We start from the raw sequence: 19,060 nt of genomic DNA, 5'->3' as shown, positions 1-19,060 counted from the left end.
AAAATGAAAGAGAAAAACTCAAGATCCTGACAACTGGTCCCATCACTTCTTGGCAGTTAGAGGAAGAAGAAATAGAACCCAAATCAAATTTTATATTCTTGGGCTCAAACATCACTGGAGAAAGTGATGAAATTAAAAGACACTTGCTTCTTGGAAGAAAAATATTAAATAGAGCCATCACCTTGCTTACTAAGGTCCAGATAGTCAGAAGTTATAGTTTGGACTTTGAGAAAATCTGGTGCTGCAGAATTAAAGCTTTTGAATTGTGGTGGACAAGATTTTTGAAAATCTCTTGGACAGTAAGGTCATCAAACCATTGAATATTTAAATTAATTCATATTATTCATTGGAAGGACAAAAATTGAAGCTAAAGTTTAAATACTTTGGCCACATAATGAGTAGATCCTGTTGTAAGGAAATATTGAAAGCAAAAGGAAAAGGGCATGGCAGAGGATGAAATGGATAGCTATGTCATGGAAACAACAAACATGCGTCAGGAGATTAGTGGAGAATAAAAGGATCAACTGTGGCTTGGACATGACTGAATAACAACCACCTATATATAATTTGACTAAGAAAGGAAGGGGAAATTAGAGGAATAAGCATTTATCAAAGGCCTACCATGTGCCAGGGATTGTACTAAGTGCTTTATGTATATGATTTCATTTGATCCTTATGACAGATCTTGGAGGTAGAATAGAAACAATAAAGAGATGCAAGTTTTAAAAAAAATTTAATATAACTTATGATTAGAATGGAAAACAATTGACTATGAAATCCACTTTATTTCCTTTTGTGAATAAAATCTCTATGATTGATAATGGGAAATTATTTTCTTTACACTATGGGGTGCTTGAAAATTTTGAGTTGATGAATAAGATCATGGATCCTATTATAATGGGATATTAATATATCCCATATATTAATTCTCATGACAGCATCAGAAAAATAGCATTGGCTATTTCTTCCTCCTCTTACTGGAAGTACAAGGGAGAGAACTGGCATAAGAGAGGGAGAGAGAGAGGGAAGAGGAAGAAGAGAGAGAAGGAGGAGGAGGGAGAGAAAGAGGGAGGGAAAGGGGGAAGGAAGAGGGAGGGAGGGAGAAGAGATACTTTGAGGAAAGAGAATGGGAAGGAAGGAAAGGAGGGAAGAAATGGGAGAAGAGGGCCTTTTGTTTTCCCCTTTTGCAACCTATTGAGTTACTGACTCCCTGAACCAGTTAATCTTATTTGACAGTCTCCCATTCTTTTAACTTTGAGCTAGCATACATGATCACATCTACAGGACCAGATACAAGGTCCCAGCAACAAGGGCAATGTCCTTATTAAGTGTAATAGGGAACAGAACATAGGAGTATGTACAGCATGCTTTACCTACTCACTTCCTCCCTGCTGCCCCCAACCTCCCAACTTCAGAGCATGTGGAAGTATTCAGTGACTGTTTCCTATTTTCTTACTATATGGACCTTTTAACTAGTTGTTGAGCTGGATCTGGGTGTATGTCCAAGATAAACTATTTAGCAAATCAATCTGGTTTTTTCCCTGGCTGTGTTTGAGTGAATAATATGAACTTCTGTGGAGCTGGCAGGTAGCGAAGCCAGTGTAGGGGGTTTGCAATTCACTTTATGCTCCAGTGCTTGTATCCTTTTCCTATGAAAACACTTGGTCATGAAACTTGCTTAGGATATCTTAAAAAAAAAGTCCGCAATTAATAATTCAGAGCTTTACTAGAACACCAAGCTAAAATGCTGTTCTATAGAAATTATTTATTTAATTCCTAATAATTCATCATTTAAAGAAGAGCAGAAATTCATAGCAATGATAGTATTAGATTTTTTTTTGTCCATGTTAGTAAAATACTTCATATAACACTTTTTTTTGGCCGAGCAGAAATGACTTCTCTATGCAGAGTTCATGAATGTAGATCTCACAAATGTGGCAAGAAAATGACAAAGGCCACAAAAATTAATTTTCATCCAAAAAAAGAGTCTTCTCTTTCAATAGTTATCTTCTAAAAGGTCTATACCAGAGAAATTTGAATTAATATGTGAACACATTTGGAAGTTCCAGTCGAGTGTGTCTCCATCCCTTTTTTTCCTTAATTTTCTCCTGTGTTTCAATTTTTTTGGGGAATGGTGGGATACTTGCTTTACATATCTTGTTAGCATTGATGTGGTTGACATCAGCCTGCAGATGATTTGGTCAATGTCATAAATGGACTGATTTTGTGGATCACCACTTATGGAAAAATTATCTTCTGGCTAAAAGGAAGAAACAACCAATAGCATAAAACATTTTTCTTTCTGAACACTAACCTGTTTGTGAACATATAAACTCAAACTTAATATCTTCCCTCATGATTTTCAGTTTTCTAGCCAATGTCATTCAGAAGGAGATGTAGAAGTTAAAGCATGTTTCTATTTGCATTCTCCAGTCCCCTTCTATCCCAAAGGAGATCAACTTGGTTGCCATCCTCAAAAGATAGTTATCAATTTCCTACTCAGTAGTAGGGAGCTATGCTCCCAACTACTTCAAATTAACCAGGAAATTACTCATTCAACTCATTAACCAGGATTACTCATTCAATTCCTTCCTCTGAGCTTGGCCACTCTTATGGTCATCTCTTGAAGGCTATTATTCTAGTGCTCAACTGACTTCACAGGTACTGAAACCCTGTACACTGGATACCTTGCTATCTCTTATAAGTATCCAAAGTTTTTCTATGTCCATGCCTTTGATCATGATTATAACGTCTCTAATGCCATGCTTTGAAATGGTATCTATTTTTCAAGACTCAGTTCAAATTCAACCTCTTGAAGCCTCTGTTGATTGTACCAGTCAGAAATAATCTTTCTATCCTTGTATTGCTCTTATTATTTTATATCATAGTCTTCATGATGACTATTTTATAATTATGTAATATTTATTTATCTGTGCCTTCTTGAAAGACTCAAAATTGATAAAATCAAAGGACCATGTGTTAATTATGTACATAGTACAATATGTTGAATGTAGTAGGTACCTAATAAATTGGATAAATCAATGAGAACTTCTCTTAAACAGGAATTGAATAGGCTAGGCCTGGAGTCAGGAAACAGTGTTGAGAAGTGAGTCACTCTACCTGTGTCTGCCCCAGTTTCTTTATCTGTCAATAAAAACACTTACCTCCCAGGGTTATTGTGAGAATAAAATGAGATATTTGTCAAGAACTTTGCAAACCTTAAAGCACCATATATGTTAGCTATTATGACTGCTATTATACTAATGAAATTATTAGTGGTGCTTATCTATGATTGTAGGATATAGAGCTGAAAGGGAATTTCACAGTTTAACCTTATTTTTTTTCTAGATGAAGAAACTGAGGTTATTGGCATGCAGGTTTTTCCTTACTTGTCCTGCCTAGTATCACTTAGGGAGAAGGAAAGATGAAGAGGAATATACATATTCTCAGTGCCATCTGCTTCCAGTATCAAAGTTCCATTATTGCCAATCACAGAATTAAAGAATTGCATTGTGTTAGCAGACATGTTCTTCCATCCACAGTGGGGAAAGAATTTCCCTCATTATAGCTCAGAATTGAAGCAGAGAAAATGACAAAGATCAACAAACAGAATTTATTAAGACATAGAGCCTTGAAGCATGTTAGTCAGATTAGCCTGGAAAAAAACCTACAGAACTTGAAGAAATGAAGGTGAAGGAGGACTAACCTAGCAAGGGAAGAATCTGGGTGTAGGTAGATGTGAATTTTCTTCCTCCCACAAAGACCCCTTTGGATTATTGAAATAATCCACAATTTGGTGAAAGATTGAGACATTCTACATTTAAAAAAATAAAGAGACACACCATGGTATTAAGGAAAAGAAAGGGCATTGGACCTAAGGAAATGGGATGACGCATTTGGGAGACAAAGTTTGGAAACTGAGTCTTCTCTGCCACTGTGTTTACTGCAGTTTTTGAGACTTTACTGCAATCCATTGAACTTGACTTATTCAAAAGTAAATATTTTCAGTGGAATTTTTGGCATTAAAATCATGTACATTTTACAAAGTAATGTACAGAAGGCGATCCTGCTGCCACAATGACAAGCCCTAGGTGTTGTAAGTCAACCACTTTTTCTATCCCTAGTTCCCATTTAGAAACCTTAGCTTTTGGATCTCGATACAGTATATATCAGCTATGTGACTTTAGACAATACATCATTGTCTTAGTTTCCTCAAAGTAAATTAAGAAGTTTAGACAAGATAAAGTATGCCCTAATGCACTGGTAAAATTTTTTGAATTCCCTTCCATGTACTTCTGTTATTTCATTTTCAACTTTGGTGGCTCCCCAAGGCTCAGAGAGCAGGAATAATGAACTTGGTGAGATAGTATAAAGGGAGAGAGGATAAGTGAGGAGGAAAAAGTCAGAAGGTGAAGGTGGAAGAAAAGGAAGAATCAATTTTTTGAGTTAATAGGGTTTACAAAATAAGAACCTTTGATTTTGTGTGTGTGTGTGTGTGTGTGTGTGTGTGTGTGTGTGTGTGTGTGTGTAATCTGGCTGCTAAAAATTGCCATTATTCCTACCAACCAAGTTAATTTAAATAATTTTAAAATTAAATATTTTATATTTAGGCATATTTATACACTTCTATAAAATAGCTTCAGAATCCTAAAGCCTGACAGACTATGTATCTCTCAGTACACCAGGACAGTCATGAAGACCTCAAAATGCATTCCACCAGTGTAATCAGTATTGATAAGGGTTTCTTCATTGGCAGCTCCTTACATTAATCATATTAAACTCAAATAGAAATAAGGGGCCACTAAACCATAAATAAGACTGCCTGTAGCCACATATTGATTTAGAAAAAACAATATAATTATTTATGTTCTATTTTATTTTTATTAATTTAAAAATGTTTTCTAATTATATTTTAATCTGACTCAGGCTGCACTTGAGAGTCTGCTGTTTGATATTTCTGCCTTATACCAATGAAATCATAAGTTCCTCCCCCCAAAGAAAACTAAATATGCTAACATTGGCATTAGGTGACAGCTTAAACTTTTATTTTCTTAGAGAAAGAAGTTTTTTAAGATAGTGAGAGTCAATTCAAGTTTCAATGTATTATCTTTTTCAATATCTTTTTTTGGGGGGGGGTGAAAATTAGACTAGTGATTTCAGTCCTTGATCAAAAAGAGCTTTGCAGCCTACAATATTAGAGACTTGCTAGAAGACAGTGAAATGAAGTGGCTTGCATCTTGATCATACTCCAGTCTGTATGAGACTGTGTTCTGGGCCATTTTTCTATCTACTAAGCCATTCTATCTTATCTCTAAGCAAAAATTCTTAATCTGGAATACATGTGAAATTTGTTAAATATATTTTTAGAACTATATTTTAACATAGTTCTATGTTTTAATATATTTTATAATCATCCTATATATTTAATTGCAAATTTTATGCATTTAAAACTTTATTCTGAGGCTTTACCAGATTGCCAAAAGGGGTCCACGATGCACACACACAAAAAAAAAAAGTTAAGAGTGGAAATGGCTGTGGACTGGCAGTTAGGAAACTTGAATTCTATACTCATTCTTACTAAGTAGTTCTATAATCAGTAATTCAAATTCTCTGAGCCTTAGCTACCTCTTCTGTATAATGCAGAAATACATATTTTCACTTTTGAGCTCACTGGGTTGTTTGTAAAAACAAAGTATTATGTAATCAATGTGAGTTGTTATAAAATTGTACTGAAGTCCTTATGTGAACTTTTTTTTTGGTTGAAAAAGCACAGAATACTTAATCAGCATTATTCTTTTGAGATAGTTGAATGACAATAGTATATTGCAAATAATCCATTGACCAGATGCAAGAAATATTTTATCTGAATTTTACAGTCCTAAGAGACAAAATTATCCATTGCCATTGTGTATGTATATGTGTGTGTGTGTGTGTGGGTATGTGTGTTTGCCTCAGTGTTTATAAAATGTCACCCTTTGTTGAAAAATCTCCAGGCACACTACAAGAGAATCATGGAATAGCACATGTAAAGTCAGATGCCAGGGGCTTGTTTTACTTTCCCCCCAAAATCTCTCTCTACAAATTATTTTTTTTTCTCTACAAATTATTAATAATCAACTTAAGAGTTACTTCCCCCAAATAATGTTGAAGAACTTCCCCAACATAAGATTGACTTATAGTCAGGATAACTTATTTTTAGAACAACATGCTACATTCATTTGTGTACTTGAGGTGTTTGTAGATATGTATACATACATTATATAACATTTTCATTACAAATTTCCATCACTACTTCACCTTCCTTGTGTGTTTCTTCCATTGGGTCCAAAGATAATGTCCAGATAAAACAGTCAGGATTACAAAGAGAGTTTCCACTAAAATATAAGAGAGCTGGGTACAGCTCCAAAAGTTGTAGCCCAGCTGGTCCAGACCATAGGGCAAGTGGGAAGGTGGAGGCGTAAGCTGCATCAAGTCCACTTCCCCTGGAAAAATCTCCCATCCAACCTTTGCCCAGGTGGTTCTAGCACAGATACAGAAGCTCTCTTTGATAAAGCAGACAGACCAGAGAGGAATGACCAGAGACAAGCCTTGAATGAACATGTTTCTTTTCCAGCTGGGAAAAAAAAAAAATTTATGGTGAGTTGACCTTGTTTGTGCCAGAAGCCATGTTAGAGATTGAGCAGAAAAAAGTCTTTAAAATTCATAGTGAAATAGTTCAGGTCCATTTTAAACAGCATGATATTTCAGCCACAGGATTTCAGATAAGAGTTATACTTTTCTGAGCTAGGGAAGCAGTAACTTAGAGGTCACATCATCAAATGGATTGATTCAAGGATAGTTCTATGAGGTCATAAAGAACTTCAGAAGTTTCTAAGTTGGCAGTGTTAGAACTAGAAGATGTAACATAACTTCCCAGTGCTGTGGATTCTTTCACTATGTGTATGTTTATTTATTTGATCTTATTTTTTTGATCTTTATTTCTTTTATTCAAAGTAATTAGGGCACATTTCCCATAATTTATGAAATTATAAATCTATGCCAAATATTTAAATAATAAAGATAGGTGGTATAAGTAACTATTTAACTTGATAGGTAATAAAGGTGGGTAGTAAGTAGTATAGTATAGAGATTATAGTAAGTAAATATAGAGACATTGGAAACAGGCAGAAGGAAGAGAAATTGGGGCAAAATTAATTCTCCCACATGAGGCTGCTTTTGAAGGAACAAAGGGATGGAAAATAAATTTTTATGGTTTTTGAAGTTGATATATTTTGTTTTAAAAATCAGTCAGGTGGTCCAGTGGGTAGAGCACTGGACTTGGAGTCAGGAAGACCTGACCTCAGACACTAGCTATGTGACTGTGAGCAAGTCATCTAAACTTACTTACCTCAGTTTCTTCATCTGTAAAATAGCCCAAAAAGGGATCCTGGCAAACTATTCCAGTATCTTTGCTAAGAAAACTTCAAATGGGGTCATAGGCACTACTGAAATGACTATATTATATATTAAATAATTATATACAAAATCTTGAGGTTTTCCCATTTTAAAAATTCTTTACTCTTTCTGGTACATTAATATTCTACTATAATCCCATATTCTACTCATAGACACAATTTTTTCTCAACCATTTCCCAAATGTTGGATATGCTGTTTGTTTTCACCTTTTTGCTATAACAGTAGTGCTGCTATGAATATTTTGGTACAGATTGGGTTTTTACTGATATCAATAACTTTGAGTATAAACCCAATAGTAAGATTGTTGGAACAATGATTCTGAATAATTTTTTAACTTTTCTTACAAAATTTCAAATTATTTTCCAAAAGAATTGTAGAACTTTATACTTTTGCCAACAGCAAATTAATGCTAGTTTTTTTCCCACACCTGTACTAGCTTTGACATTCTTATGTGTGTGAAATGATACCATTGATATTTTAATATACATTTATCTGATTATGATTCATTTCCGATACTTTAAAAATGATTGCTGATAATTTTAATTTCTTCTTTTTGTCATTTAGTATTATCCTTTCAAAAGCTTTGGGGAAATAGTTTATGATCTTTTAGATTTGTGTTAATTTTCTATAGATTTTGAATGTCATACACAGAAAAATCTGACATATTTTGTGTAAAGTTTTTTCCTGGTCTCTCTTTTTTCCTCTTTAGTATAACTGCATTTATTTTATTTAAAAAAATTTTTTTAAATATAAAGTCCCCTATTTTATTTTTAAAAAATACTCTTATCACAGCCAATGAATTTACCCATTAATCATGATTGTGAGAATTAGAACTTTCCATTCTTCAAACTTCTTAATGATACAATTTTTTTCTATTTATTTTACTTATCCATATTGCATTTATTGTATTTTATGTATGTTAAATATAATTTAGGATAAAGTGCTGTGCTAAGACTATTTTCTATTAAATTGCTATATATTTTCCAATAGCTATTTTAATTGAATAAAGAGTTTTAATTTTTTCCCCTTATATATTATATTTTTAGTTTAACTTCCAGTTATTTAATATATATTATTGTTATTTTAAATTTTATTATCTTTTCTTCCTGCTTTTTCTTAGCAATATAGAGAAATAGTGTGAATAATTTTTATTGTCGCTTTAGGATTTTCTAAGTAAACCATAATATCATCCAGAAATAGAGATACTTTGAATCCCCTCACTTTATTTTTTTACCAGTCCTTATTCAATAGTTTCTTTTCCTCATCTTATTGTGAGAGCTAACATTTCTAGTATCATATTAATAAGGAATGGGTAGAGTGGTTATTCTTGTTTCACTTTAGGTCCATTGGGAATGTTTTCAATATTTCTCCATCATTGATAATGCTACCATTTGTTTTTATAGAAATTCTTCTGAATATATTAAGGAAAGATTATTTCATTTCTATACTTAAATTCCTAGGCTTTTTAGTGTTCAGTATAAATGAATGCTGTATTTTAATGAAAGATTTTTCTTGAAGTGTTCTACTTTCACATGTTTCCCTAATAAAGCAATACCAGCATCAAGGTATTTTGTGCTATTCAGATTCCTGGCTAAGGCAACAAGATGGCTCATTGGATAGAGTGCTGGATCAACAGTCAGAAAAATATGAATGCAAATTCATTCTTAAACATTTACTAGTTGTGTGACCTTGGGCAAGTAAACTAACATTTGTTTGCCTGAGTTTCCTCAACTAAAAAATGGGGATAATCATAGCACATACCTCTGTGAGTTGTAATGAAAATCAAATGTTATCATATTTGTAAAGTGCTTGCCATAGTGTTTGGCAATTAATAGGTGCTATATAAATGCTTATCCCTTTTGCTGATGAACTCTTTTTCATTCTTTTGGATACATAAACCATCACTGAAAACATGATCATGTATGAGGAATACACCTGTATGGAATGGTTGGGCATATATGTAGCCATAGTACCCATGTGAAGGCCCATTTAGGATGCATATATGGAAGGCAGCTTATGTGTTTGACATTGTAGGGCTGCTGTTACAGCACTGATTTATACCATTTTATAATACCATTTTATCCTTACTTTCCATGAACCATTATATCTCATCTCTCTGCTGAAACTCAGTGGGCTTCAACTGGAGTCCTCAGCTACTACTGAGGAAGAGTGTCTCCTAACATCACTTTTTTAGCTTAGACCCTAAAACACTAGGAAAGAAAACCTAAGTTCTTTTTGTCCATAAAGAGAGTGATCTCTCAGTTTCCAGAATCTAGATTATTTGGGGATATGGCACAACTAGAGAGCTCAAATACATTTATACTGTATACTGAACTCCTTATTAGAACCCTAACCCTAATCCTTGCCCCAGTCTTCTATTTGACTTAAAGTTAGAACGTCTCTTTTAGAGACAGCGTGGTGTAGGACAGAAGTTATGGGCCTTGAAGTCAGGAAGGTCCAGATTTGAATCCCACCTTAGATACTAGATGTGTGCCTGAGGCAAATCTCTTAGCTGCTATGTGCTTCAATATCTTAAATTATAAATGTACTCCCTTCCACTTCTAAATCTCCTATTCCATTATTCTTTGAATTCTAACCAATTCCTACTACCAATCTACATTCCTCCACAATTTTAGGGATTACCTCTCAAAAAAGTGCAAAGCCTATGTATCACTCTGACCTATTACTCAATAATCTCAAAATAAAACTGTTTAAATGAAGATAAGGCAAGAACAAAGCTAAATAAAGTTGGCAAAATTATTGTCCTCTTTCCTGGGTCACATTCTGCTGTCTTTATTAGGTACATGTAACCAGCAAAAGCCTTTTCACATTATACTGATCATTAATATGATTTAGTATGATAATTGTTTTCCTAATAATGCATTTGAAATAAATTTTTCTCCATCAGGTTTTTAAATTTTTATTAGTACAGAGTACTATTAATGCCTGTTTTGCTTCTAACAGCACATTTTATTCCCTGCTCTCAATCATGGCTGCTTTTTTCCTGTCCATAGAAAACAGAGATAAAATTTATCTTAGTAATAATCCAATCTTAATCACACCCCCTTCTGCCCACATCAAAGATAAATGTCAGGATTCTATTTTTACTATAACATCTTTTGAGAAATTACTCTTCCTCATATAACAGAGATGAGTGTGGTTTCAGAATTATCCCCTCTTTCCTCCTTCCTATATCATTGCTTTTTTAAACAGCTTATGGCATCCTCTTTCAGGTAATATTTCACCTCCCCACTCTTTCTCTCAGTTCTTCAGACAATTTAGTTACATCTCTTTTCCCTATTATGGGATTTATCTTTCTATTTAGCTTTATTCCAAGCCTTATAGAAACTCCTTATAGAAACTGTATCCACATGTGGATTACCTTTTTTCATTTCTTTTTTAAAAATATTTAAAACAAATACAAAATAGAAAAAGAAAAAATAGCATATTGCACATTGTATTTAGAGCTGTCCATCTTTGCTCTTTTGTAGGTTTTTTTCCTGCTGTGCATTTTTACTTTTTTCTTTTTCCCCCTTTCCTCACCCCCCCCACTCTCCCAAAGGCTTCAGTTAAGCTCAAATATGTGTGTGTATATGTACGTATATATTATATAAAACATGCACATATACACATACATACTCATGCATATATATATATATATATATATATACTCACATATACACTGGTATCCATAATCATATACATTCATATACATCTATGTAACACTGTATTATGCTTGTTTGCCCTCTGTTTCTCTGAAGGTGACTAACATCATCCTTCATACGTCCAAGCCTTTACATATTTTTCTAAATTCACCAACTTGTCATTTCCTAAGTCAGTGATATTCCAACCTTATACTGTCTAGTTATTTTTAAAAAGTCTAAAATAATATTAATGTGGCTGACATATTGTGTAGTTTTCCAATTTTTTCTCTTTTGATTAAGTCTATCTTACTTAGCTTTAATTTTGCCTCAATGTTTTGTTGGTTCTGCTACTCCAGAATTGGGGACATTATTTTAAAATTGCTTGGAGGGGAATATGTCTTTTTCTCCATTATCTCATGCATATATAGAGAGACATCCTTTTACACTCTCTTAGGTGTAGCACCTAAAGGAATCGTGTTTGGCCCTGTGCTAGTCAACATATTTGATCAATTATATGGGCAAAGGCAGACATGTACATTCAGAACTTTGTCACTGACACAAAGTTGGGAGGGGTGATACAATGTTGTCATGATAAATAACAGAATGAATATTTCAAGAGATCTTGACAAGTCATTTCAAAGGACCTTGATTGGTCTGAATCTTAATAAAATATATTCCACTAGGGATAAATGCAAAGTGTTGCCCTTGGGTTTATTAAAAAATCCTCAAAAACCCAACAACTTTACAAATATATGATCCAAGAAAATTGGATGGATGCCCATCAATTGGAGAATGGCTGAATTGTGGTATATGAATGTTATGAAATATTATTGTTCTGTAAGAAATGACCAATAGGATGATTTCAGAAAGGCCTGGAGAGACTGACATGAACTGATGCTAAGCGAAATAAGTAGAAATCTATTGGACATGACTCTCTTCTGTGAGATGATCCAAACCAGTTCCAATTGTTCAATAATGAAGAGAATTAGCTACAGCCAGAGAGAGAACTATGGGAAATGAGTGTGGACTACAATATAGCATTTCCACTCTTTCTGTTATTGTTTGCTTACATCTTTGTTTTCCTTCTCAGATTTTTTACCTTCTTTCTAGATCCGCTCTTTCTTGAGAAGCAAGATAACTGTATAAATATGTGTGTATATGTGTATATACATATATATGTATATAGTATTTAACATATACTTTAACATATTTAACATGTATTGGACTATCTGCAATCCAGGGGTGGGGGTAGGGAAAGGAGGGGAAAAGTTGGAACAGAAGGTTTTGCAAAGGTCAATGTTGAAAAACTATCCATATATATGTTTTGTAAATAAAAAACTATTATATATGTGTATATATACATATATACACACACACATATATATATATGATCCAAGAATCATAATTAGATTGTAATTATTCTGAAAAAGATCCAAAATTTCAATGGATTGCAAAACCAATATGAGCAGTAATATAATATGATGTAGTAAGCAAAAAAAAAAAAAAACAAAAAACCTATTGTGATTCTGGGTTGCATTCATAGGGCCATAATCTTCTGGAACAGAAAGGTGATAATACCACGTATTCTGTCCTTCAGGACTCATCTGGACCATTGTGTTCATTCTGTACACTACAGTTTAGGTTAGACATTTGATAGTCCTGAGGTTGTCCCAAGAAGAGTAACCAGGATGCTGCAAGGCCTTGAGCCAATGACAGATTATGACTGGTTGAAGAAACTGAATATGTGTAGCTTAGAAAAGAACAGAGGGAAGTTTTCAAAATATCTAAAAGGACTGTTATATGGAAGAAGGACTAGACTTGCTCAAATTAGCCAAAGTACAGAATTAGGAACTGTAGGTAAAAGTTGCAAAGAGACAAAATTAAGCACAATGTCAGGAAGACTTTCCTAATAATTGGTGCTATCCAAAAGTGAAATGAGTTTTCTCAAGAATTAATGGGTTCTTCCTCATTGGAGGTCTTTAAGAAAAAGTTGAGGTCCATCTCTAGAGAAAGAAGACATCTGGATACACACCAAAGCATGTTTCCTTCCTTCCTCCCCTCCCTCCCTCCCTCCCTCCCTTCCTTCCTCCCTCCCTCCCTCCCTCCCTTCCTTCCTTCCTTCCCTCCCTCCCTCCCTCCCTCCCTTCCCTCCCTCCCTCCCTCCCTCCCTCCCTCCCTCCCTCCCTCCCTTCCTTCCTTCCTTCCTTCCTTCCTTCCTTCCTTCCTTCCTTCCTTCCTTCCTTCCTTCCTTCCTTCCTTCCTTCCTTCCTTCCTTCCTTCCTTCCTTCCTTCCTTCCTTCCGTCCGTCCTTCCTTCCTTCCTTCCTTCCTTCCTTCTTTCTTTTACTTTCCTTTCTTTTTTCATAGGGTATAATATCCTTACCTTTTCTTCTTTTCTTTTTTCATAGGGTATCATATCCTTACCTGCAGGCACTCTGCCCAAAATAGTTGGGTAGATCTTTGACAGGATATTTTTCTCTTAATTTTAATTTGTATTTTTTCAGTTGCTCACCTGTCTCTGAAAAGGTCCATTACAAAGATACAGACAATCATTGTAGATCCAGAGAAGGCACCAGGAAAGATAAGCAAGGAGGACAAGGTATTTTGCTTGGCTTTTATTCTGAGAACCCCCATGTTCCTAGATCTTGATGATAACAATATGTATATGGACTATTATGGTTTTTATGAATTATTTTATGAATGAACAAATGAATGAAGCATTTATTAAGCAAAGTTTTGTGCTAAGCATGGTGGGGTAAAAATTAAGCCTTAAGACAATCCCTGCTTTCAAGGAGCTCACATTCTAATGGGGAGACAATGTAATTGGAAAATTTCAGTCAAAAGTCAGCTGGAAGAGTCCCATGGGTAGAGCAGCAAAGCAGATTGTTATGTCTTTTTCTAAATATCCTTCCACTGATAGATTAATATCATTTTTAAACTTCATTTAATCCATGAGATTTGTTTTGTGAGGTAGGTAGGTAGTACAAATTGTTTATCATCATGCCCATCTAAAAGAAGAGGAAAACTAATAGACTTAAAAGTAATTAGTTCACATAATCATTCAAAAAATAAATATTTATTAAGCACCTCCTGTGTGCCAGGCCCTGTCCTTTAATTAATTGTTTTTGTTTTATTGATTAATTTTAAACATTTAATATAATAATTATTAAGTAAGGGAGTGGGAATTTTGATTAAGGCCTCCTAAATTCAAATGTACTGTTTCTTTGACCTCACAACCATCTTTATCTCCATCTTTGCATTTTGCAGATGGGTTCTGAACCTCAACTGCTATGCCAACCTCTGGGGAGGTAGAGGCTCACTGTCAAAATAGATAATTATTGCATGACTTGGAAATGTGTCAGAGTATCAAGATCCTTTCTGGAACAATAGCTTTTAATGTTCCTGAGACACATTTTTTTTTGATTGCCATAACAGTGTTTGTGTTTAGTTTTTTAACTTAATCTTTTCTCTGTATACACTCTGAGTCTTCCCTTAGGGATTTTATACTTTTGTGAAAAAGGGGAACCTTCTACCCTGAAACAGGCTGCAACCTCCCTCTTCAAATGGCATGTATTAAGCCTGAACAAGTGAAACAGTCTAGTTATTATTACAATGTATAATGAGGCTTCTTCATGCCTTGTTCAGTAGTCCATAGATAAAAGATTGTTTTGTGGGTCTGGTTATAGCAGATCCTTTGCAATAAATAAAAGTAACACAAAAATACTTTATTTGACTCTTCTATATATTAGACCATGCTTTCTAATGAAAAAAAAAAACCCACACATTTTTAGTCATTTACATTGTACAAAGGGAAGATAGGAAACTAAGGTAAAATTATGATCTGTACTGTTCTCTCCCCCTCCCCCCATTAGCAAGCACCAATAACTTGTTATGTATCCTTATCTCTCTTCATCTCAAACATCAAAACTCTCATAATAAAATCACTTCTTAAAGTCACAACTTCCTTTTATTCCCATCCCCCAAGTATTGAGAACTGTGGAACAGAAAAAGGCATTTTGAAATAAGGTGAATTAATCTATAAATTTTCTACTTCTGTGTTAGCACAGAATAGTGCTTCTTCTCACATGTAATTTTATTATAGAAAACTCTGGTATATATTTGATCTCTTCCTTTTCTGATTCCTGCAAACTGGAAATGAGTTATTTGTGTTTACAGTAGATTTGAATTTTAATATGTCCAGGAACAGCAAGGAGTACCCCCTAACGCCTTTTTTCCACTCCTTTATAGTTGACAAGCTCCCACTGCTTTGCTGTTCTGATTATCTATTTGTCAAACAGACTTTTGGGAGAGTATTTATTGAGATTAAGTAGAAAAGTTTGCATAAAACAGCTCTCTAAAAGCTTATGATACATTTTCTCTTCCACAAATATATAGAGTCCAGGAGAAAGTGTGTTCAAATTTGGACAGCAATAAATACCAAAGGAATAATTCAGGTCCTGAAAATTCAGGGGTGTCACTCAGCTTCTCATTTCTACAGCTTTCTCCTTCTTCCTATAAACCATTTTCCTCATCTATCAAATAGAATAATAGGATTTATATCACAGGATTGTTGTGGGGAATCAAAGAATTTTTCAAATCTTAAAGCACTACATAAATGTTAACTGTTATTATCATGGTCACTTAAGTTGACATAGGTCGCTAACACCTCAAATTATGAGAGGGTCTACTGTTTCCCTGACAACGCTATTTGGAGGTTTCTTGGGATAGTAGTTGTAGATCTTTTGACAAGTGGAATTAAAAATCCCCATTCCCTCTTTAGATCTTGCTCACCAATATCTGCCGGGCTAAAACAGAGTGGCTTGAGATGCATCCAGATGCAACTATAGGCGAAGTTATGGAACAAAAGCAGCAACTGGAAAATGTAGTGAATCCTGTTCTTTTGAAAATAGCCTCTGCACGTGAGTATTGAACAGTAGAGCTGTTCAGTGGGAAAATGCCAGAAAGGATAAAAATTAAGGAGAAACTCCTTAAGTCTTAGTTTCTTAGTATTTTTTTCTACTATTTGTTGTCATAAATGCTCCTTGATCTTATCATTAGTTGATCCGTTAGTTTAAAATTAGTTGTGATTTTTAAAAAAATATAAATGGTATCAGCTTACTTAAGCTCTTAGATGCTTGCTTTCACTAAAATTAATGTTATCCCACTGGCATAATTTCTTATTGGATGTCAATAATTTTTTTTTTTTTTTTTTGCCATTTACACAACTCAATGACCTAGAAAATATTAGAATAAGTCAGCCAGTTGCGAGTGTTTTACATACATCTATATGCACATACACACATATAATACAATCATGTAACATATATATGTATATATTATATAATGTGTTAAGGTAGAATTATCATGGAAATAGGAGTCAGAAGAACTGTATTCCAATCTAGGAACTTGAACTAACTTGCTATATGATTTTGGATAAATCATTTAGCTTTTTTTGAGCCTTTGCGTTTTCAAAAGTAAAGAGAAGAAACTGTATTAAATGGTCTATAATGTCCTATTAATTCTAAAGTACTAGGATTCTAATTTGATATATAATAGGGGGTTGTTTTTTTTTTTTTTTTTTTTTTTTAATAGTCTTTTGGGCTCCTATCCACTTTTGGAGATCTTTGAAGAAGCAGCTCAGGGTCATTTACACAGCCTGACCTAAAGGGCCTGGAGGAAAATAGGAGATTGTTTGGGAAGAAGGAAATGTAAAGCCAGTTAGGTATGCTGCTTCATATCTCAAAACACTGAGTTGGTGGGACTGATAAGAGTGGAAGGCAAGACCTTCCATGCTCTGAAGAAGATAGGAATTAAATGAATAGATTAGGGAATACAGTACATTGTAGTCAATGATCATAGTAATTTAGTGTTAGGTAAACCCAAAGATCCAAATTTTTGAGCAGAAACTCACTATTTGCTAAAAACTGATGTGAAAACTGGAGACAGTTTGAGAGAAAATAGATATAGAAAACATCTCACACCATATATCAATCAAGGTCAAAATTAGTACATGATTTAAACACAAAGGATGATACTGTAAGAGCATGGAAGAATTTATTTTTAAGATTTATGGATAAGGGAATAATTTAGGACCAAATAAGAAATAGAATATTAAGAAATGTTAAGTGAATAATTTTGATTATTTAAAATTAAAGTGTTTTTGCATAAATAAAATCAATGCAAACAAAATTAGAAGAAAGCAGAAAACTGGAGAAAAATTATGATGATTATCTCTGAAAGAGTCCTCATTTCTCAAATATATATGGAACTGAGTCAAATTTATAAGAACACAAGTCATTTCCCAACTGATAAGTAGTCAAAGGATATGAGCAAATAGTTTTTAGATAAAGAAATTAAAACCATTTATAGTCATGGAAAAATGCTCTAAATCATTTTTGACTAGAGAAATGCAAATTAAAACAACTCTTGAAATACCATCTCACACTTATCAAATTGGCTAATATGACTAAAAGAAAAATAATAATTGTTAGAGGGGATGTGGAAAAATTGGAACGGATACTAATGCATTGTTGATGGAGTTGTGAACTGATCCAGCCACTCTGGAGAACAATTTGGAACTCTGCCCAAAAGGGCTATCAAACTGTGCATATCCTTTGATTCAGCAATATCACTACTAGATCTGTATCTCAAAGAGATTTATAAAAGGGAGAGATTGGGGAAAGACCCATTTGTACAAAAACATTTATAGAAGCTCTTTTTGTAGTGGCTAAGAATTGGAAATTGAGGGGATGCCTATCAATTGGGAAATGATTGAACAAGCTGTGGGATATAATTATAATGAAATATTTTTGTACTATAAGAAATAACAAGCAGACGTTTCTCAGAAAGACCTGGAAAGAATCACAGGAACTGATGCCAAGTGAAGTGAGAGGATTAGGAGCACATTGTACAGAGTAAGAGCAATCTTGGACAATGAAGAATTGTGAATGACTTAGCTGTTATCAGCATTACAATGATCCAAGACAGTCCCAAAGGACTTGTGATGAAAAATGTTATCCATCTCCAGAGAAGAACTGATGATGTATAAATACAAATGGAAGCATACTGTTTTCCTTTCTCCCTCCCTCCCTCTTTCTTTTCCTTCCTTCCTGCCTTCCTTCCTTCCTTCCTTCCCCCACAAAATGTTGTTTCAGGAAGGGGGGTAGGGAAAGGAGGGAGGAATAGAATTTTGAACTAAAAACCTTTTATTTTAAAAAGAGTGTAAAAATTGTTTTTCACATATATTGAGAAAAAATAAAATATTATTATTTTTTAAAGTGGCTACTTTATTATGAGCTAACCTCAAACTCACTCAGTTTCACCATGACTTGATCCAGAGTGAGAAACACGTAATTTACACATTCATTGATAGAATATAGGAAAGAAATTTTCTAACAGCTACTTGAAGAATCAATTGGTGCAGAAAGAGTGACAAAGGAATAAAAGGTGAGGATAAGGATATTAATAGTGAAGGTGATTTAGGACAATTTGAACTTGTAAAGTCTGGAAACTAAATTTCAGTAGGAGAAATTTGGAAAAAATTGAAGATAAATAAATAATTTCTAAGTTCAGATTCTACTTCTGTTTCCTGTGACATAAGGCAATAGGAAAATTAGGTAAGGAGACAAGGATTTAAGATGAATAAGGAAAAATAAAATTCAAAGGTATTTTTGAGGAGTTTGGACTTGTGAAAAAGGTCAGATCCTGAATTTGAAAATGAGAAATTTGATAGAACTTGACAATAAGGTAAAGGTGCACATTTTTAGTTGCAGGAAGAGATTTTGTTATTGAAATATACTCTAGATAGAGTAAATTAGATGAGGAGTTTAGGAAAGAGGTCATGAGCCTAACACAAAAGTATGATAAAATAGTGAGGAGGACTTTAATTATTTAGGTATCAAGTTGAGCTCTCTCTCCTTGAAACACAGTAACTAATAATTTCTTAAATTTTCTTTAATGATT

The 19,060-nt window shown here is 33.9% G+C and overlaps 2 protein-coding genes across 7 annotated transcripts in view; one reads left to right on the top strand and one right to left on the bottom strand.

Moving 5' to 3' along the window:
• ANKRD45 (ankyrin repeat domain 45) overlaps positions 1 to 18,358 on the top strand; it is a 49,344-nt gene extending 30,986 nt beyond the window's left edge. For 4 of the 5 annotated variants that reach the window (XM_074308386.1, XM_074308385.1, XM_074308382.1 and 1 more), the window contains exons 4-6: positions 13,603 to 13,697; positions 15,879 to 16,017; positions 17,920 to 18,358. In XM_074308386.1, coding sequence (XP_074164487.1) covers positions 13,603 to 13,697; positions 15,879 to 16,017; positions 17,920 to 17,972 — 287 coding nt within the window. In that variant the 3' untranslated portion in view covers positions 17,973 to 18,358. The remainder of the gene's footprint in view (positions 1 to 13,602; positions 13,698 to 15,878; positions 16,018 to 17,919) is intronic. The other variant, XM_074308384.1, reaches the window with a different exon arrangement.
• On the bottom strand, positions 1,997 to 6,600 carry TEX50 (testis expressed 50). 2 transcript variants are annotated; one of them, XM_074308392.1, is made up of 2 exons: positions 6,298 to 6,600; positions 1,997 to 2,260 (listed from the first exon to the last, which is right to left on the bottom strand). In XM_074308392.1, the coding sequence occupies exons 1-2, from the start codon at positions 6,598 to 6,600 to the stop codon at positions 1,997 to 1,999; spliced, it is 567 nt and encodes a 188-aa protein (XP_074164493.1). The 2 variants fall into 2 exon arrangements, 1 of the variants encoding a protein (XP_074164493.1); XR_012489015.1 differs by having other exon boundaries at positions 2,175 to 2,260; positions 6,256 to 6,341.
• Positions 18,359 to 19,060: the final 702 nt, after the last annotated feature.

Source organism: Sminthopsis crassicaudata, chromosome 4 (assembly GCF_048593235.1).
Source record: "Sminthopsis crassicaudata isolate SCR6 chromosome 4, ASM4859323v1, whole genome shotgun sequence".
NCBI classification, from domain to species: Eukaryota; Metazoa; Chordata; class Mammalia; order Dasyuromorphia; family Dasyuridae; genus Sminthopsis; species Sminthopsis crassicaudata.
This window is presented reverse-complemented; position numbering and strand designations above follow the sequence as displayed.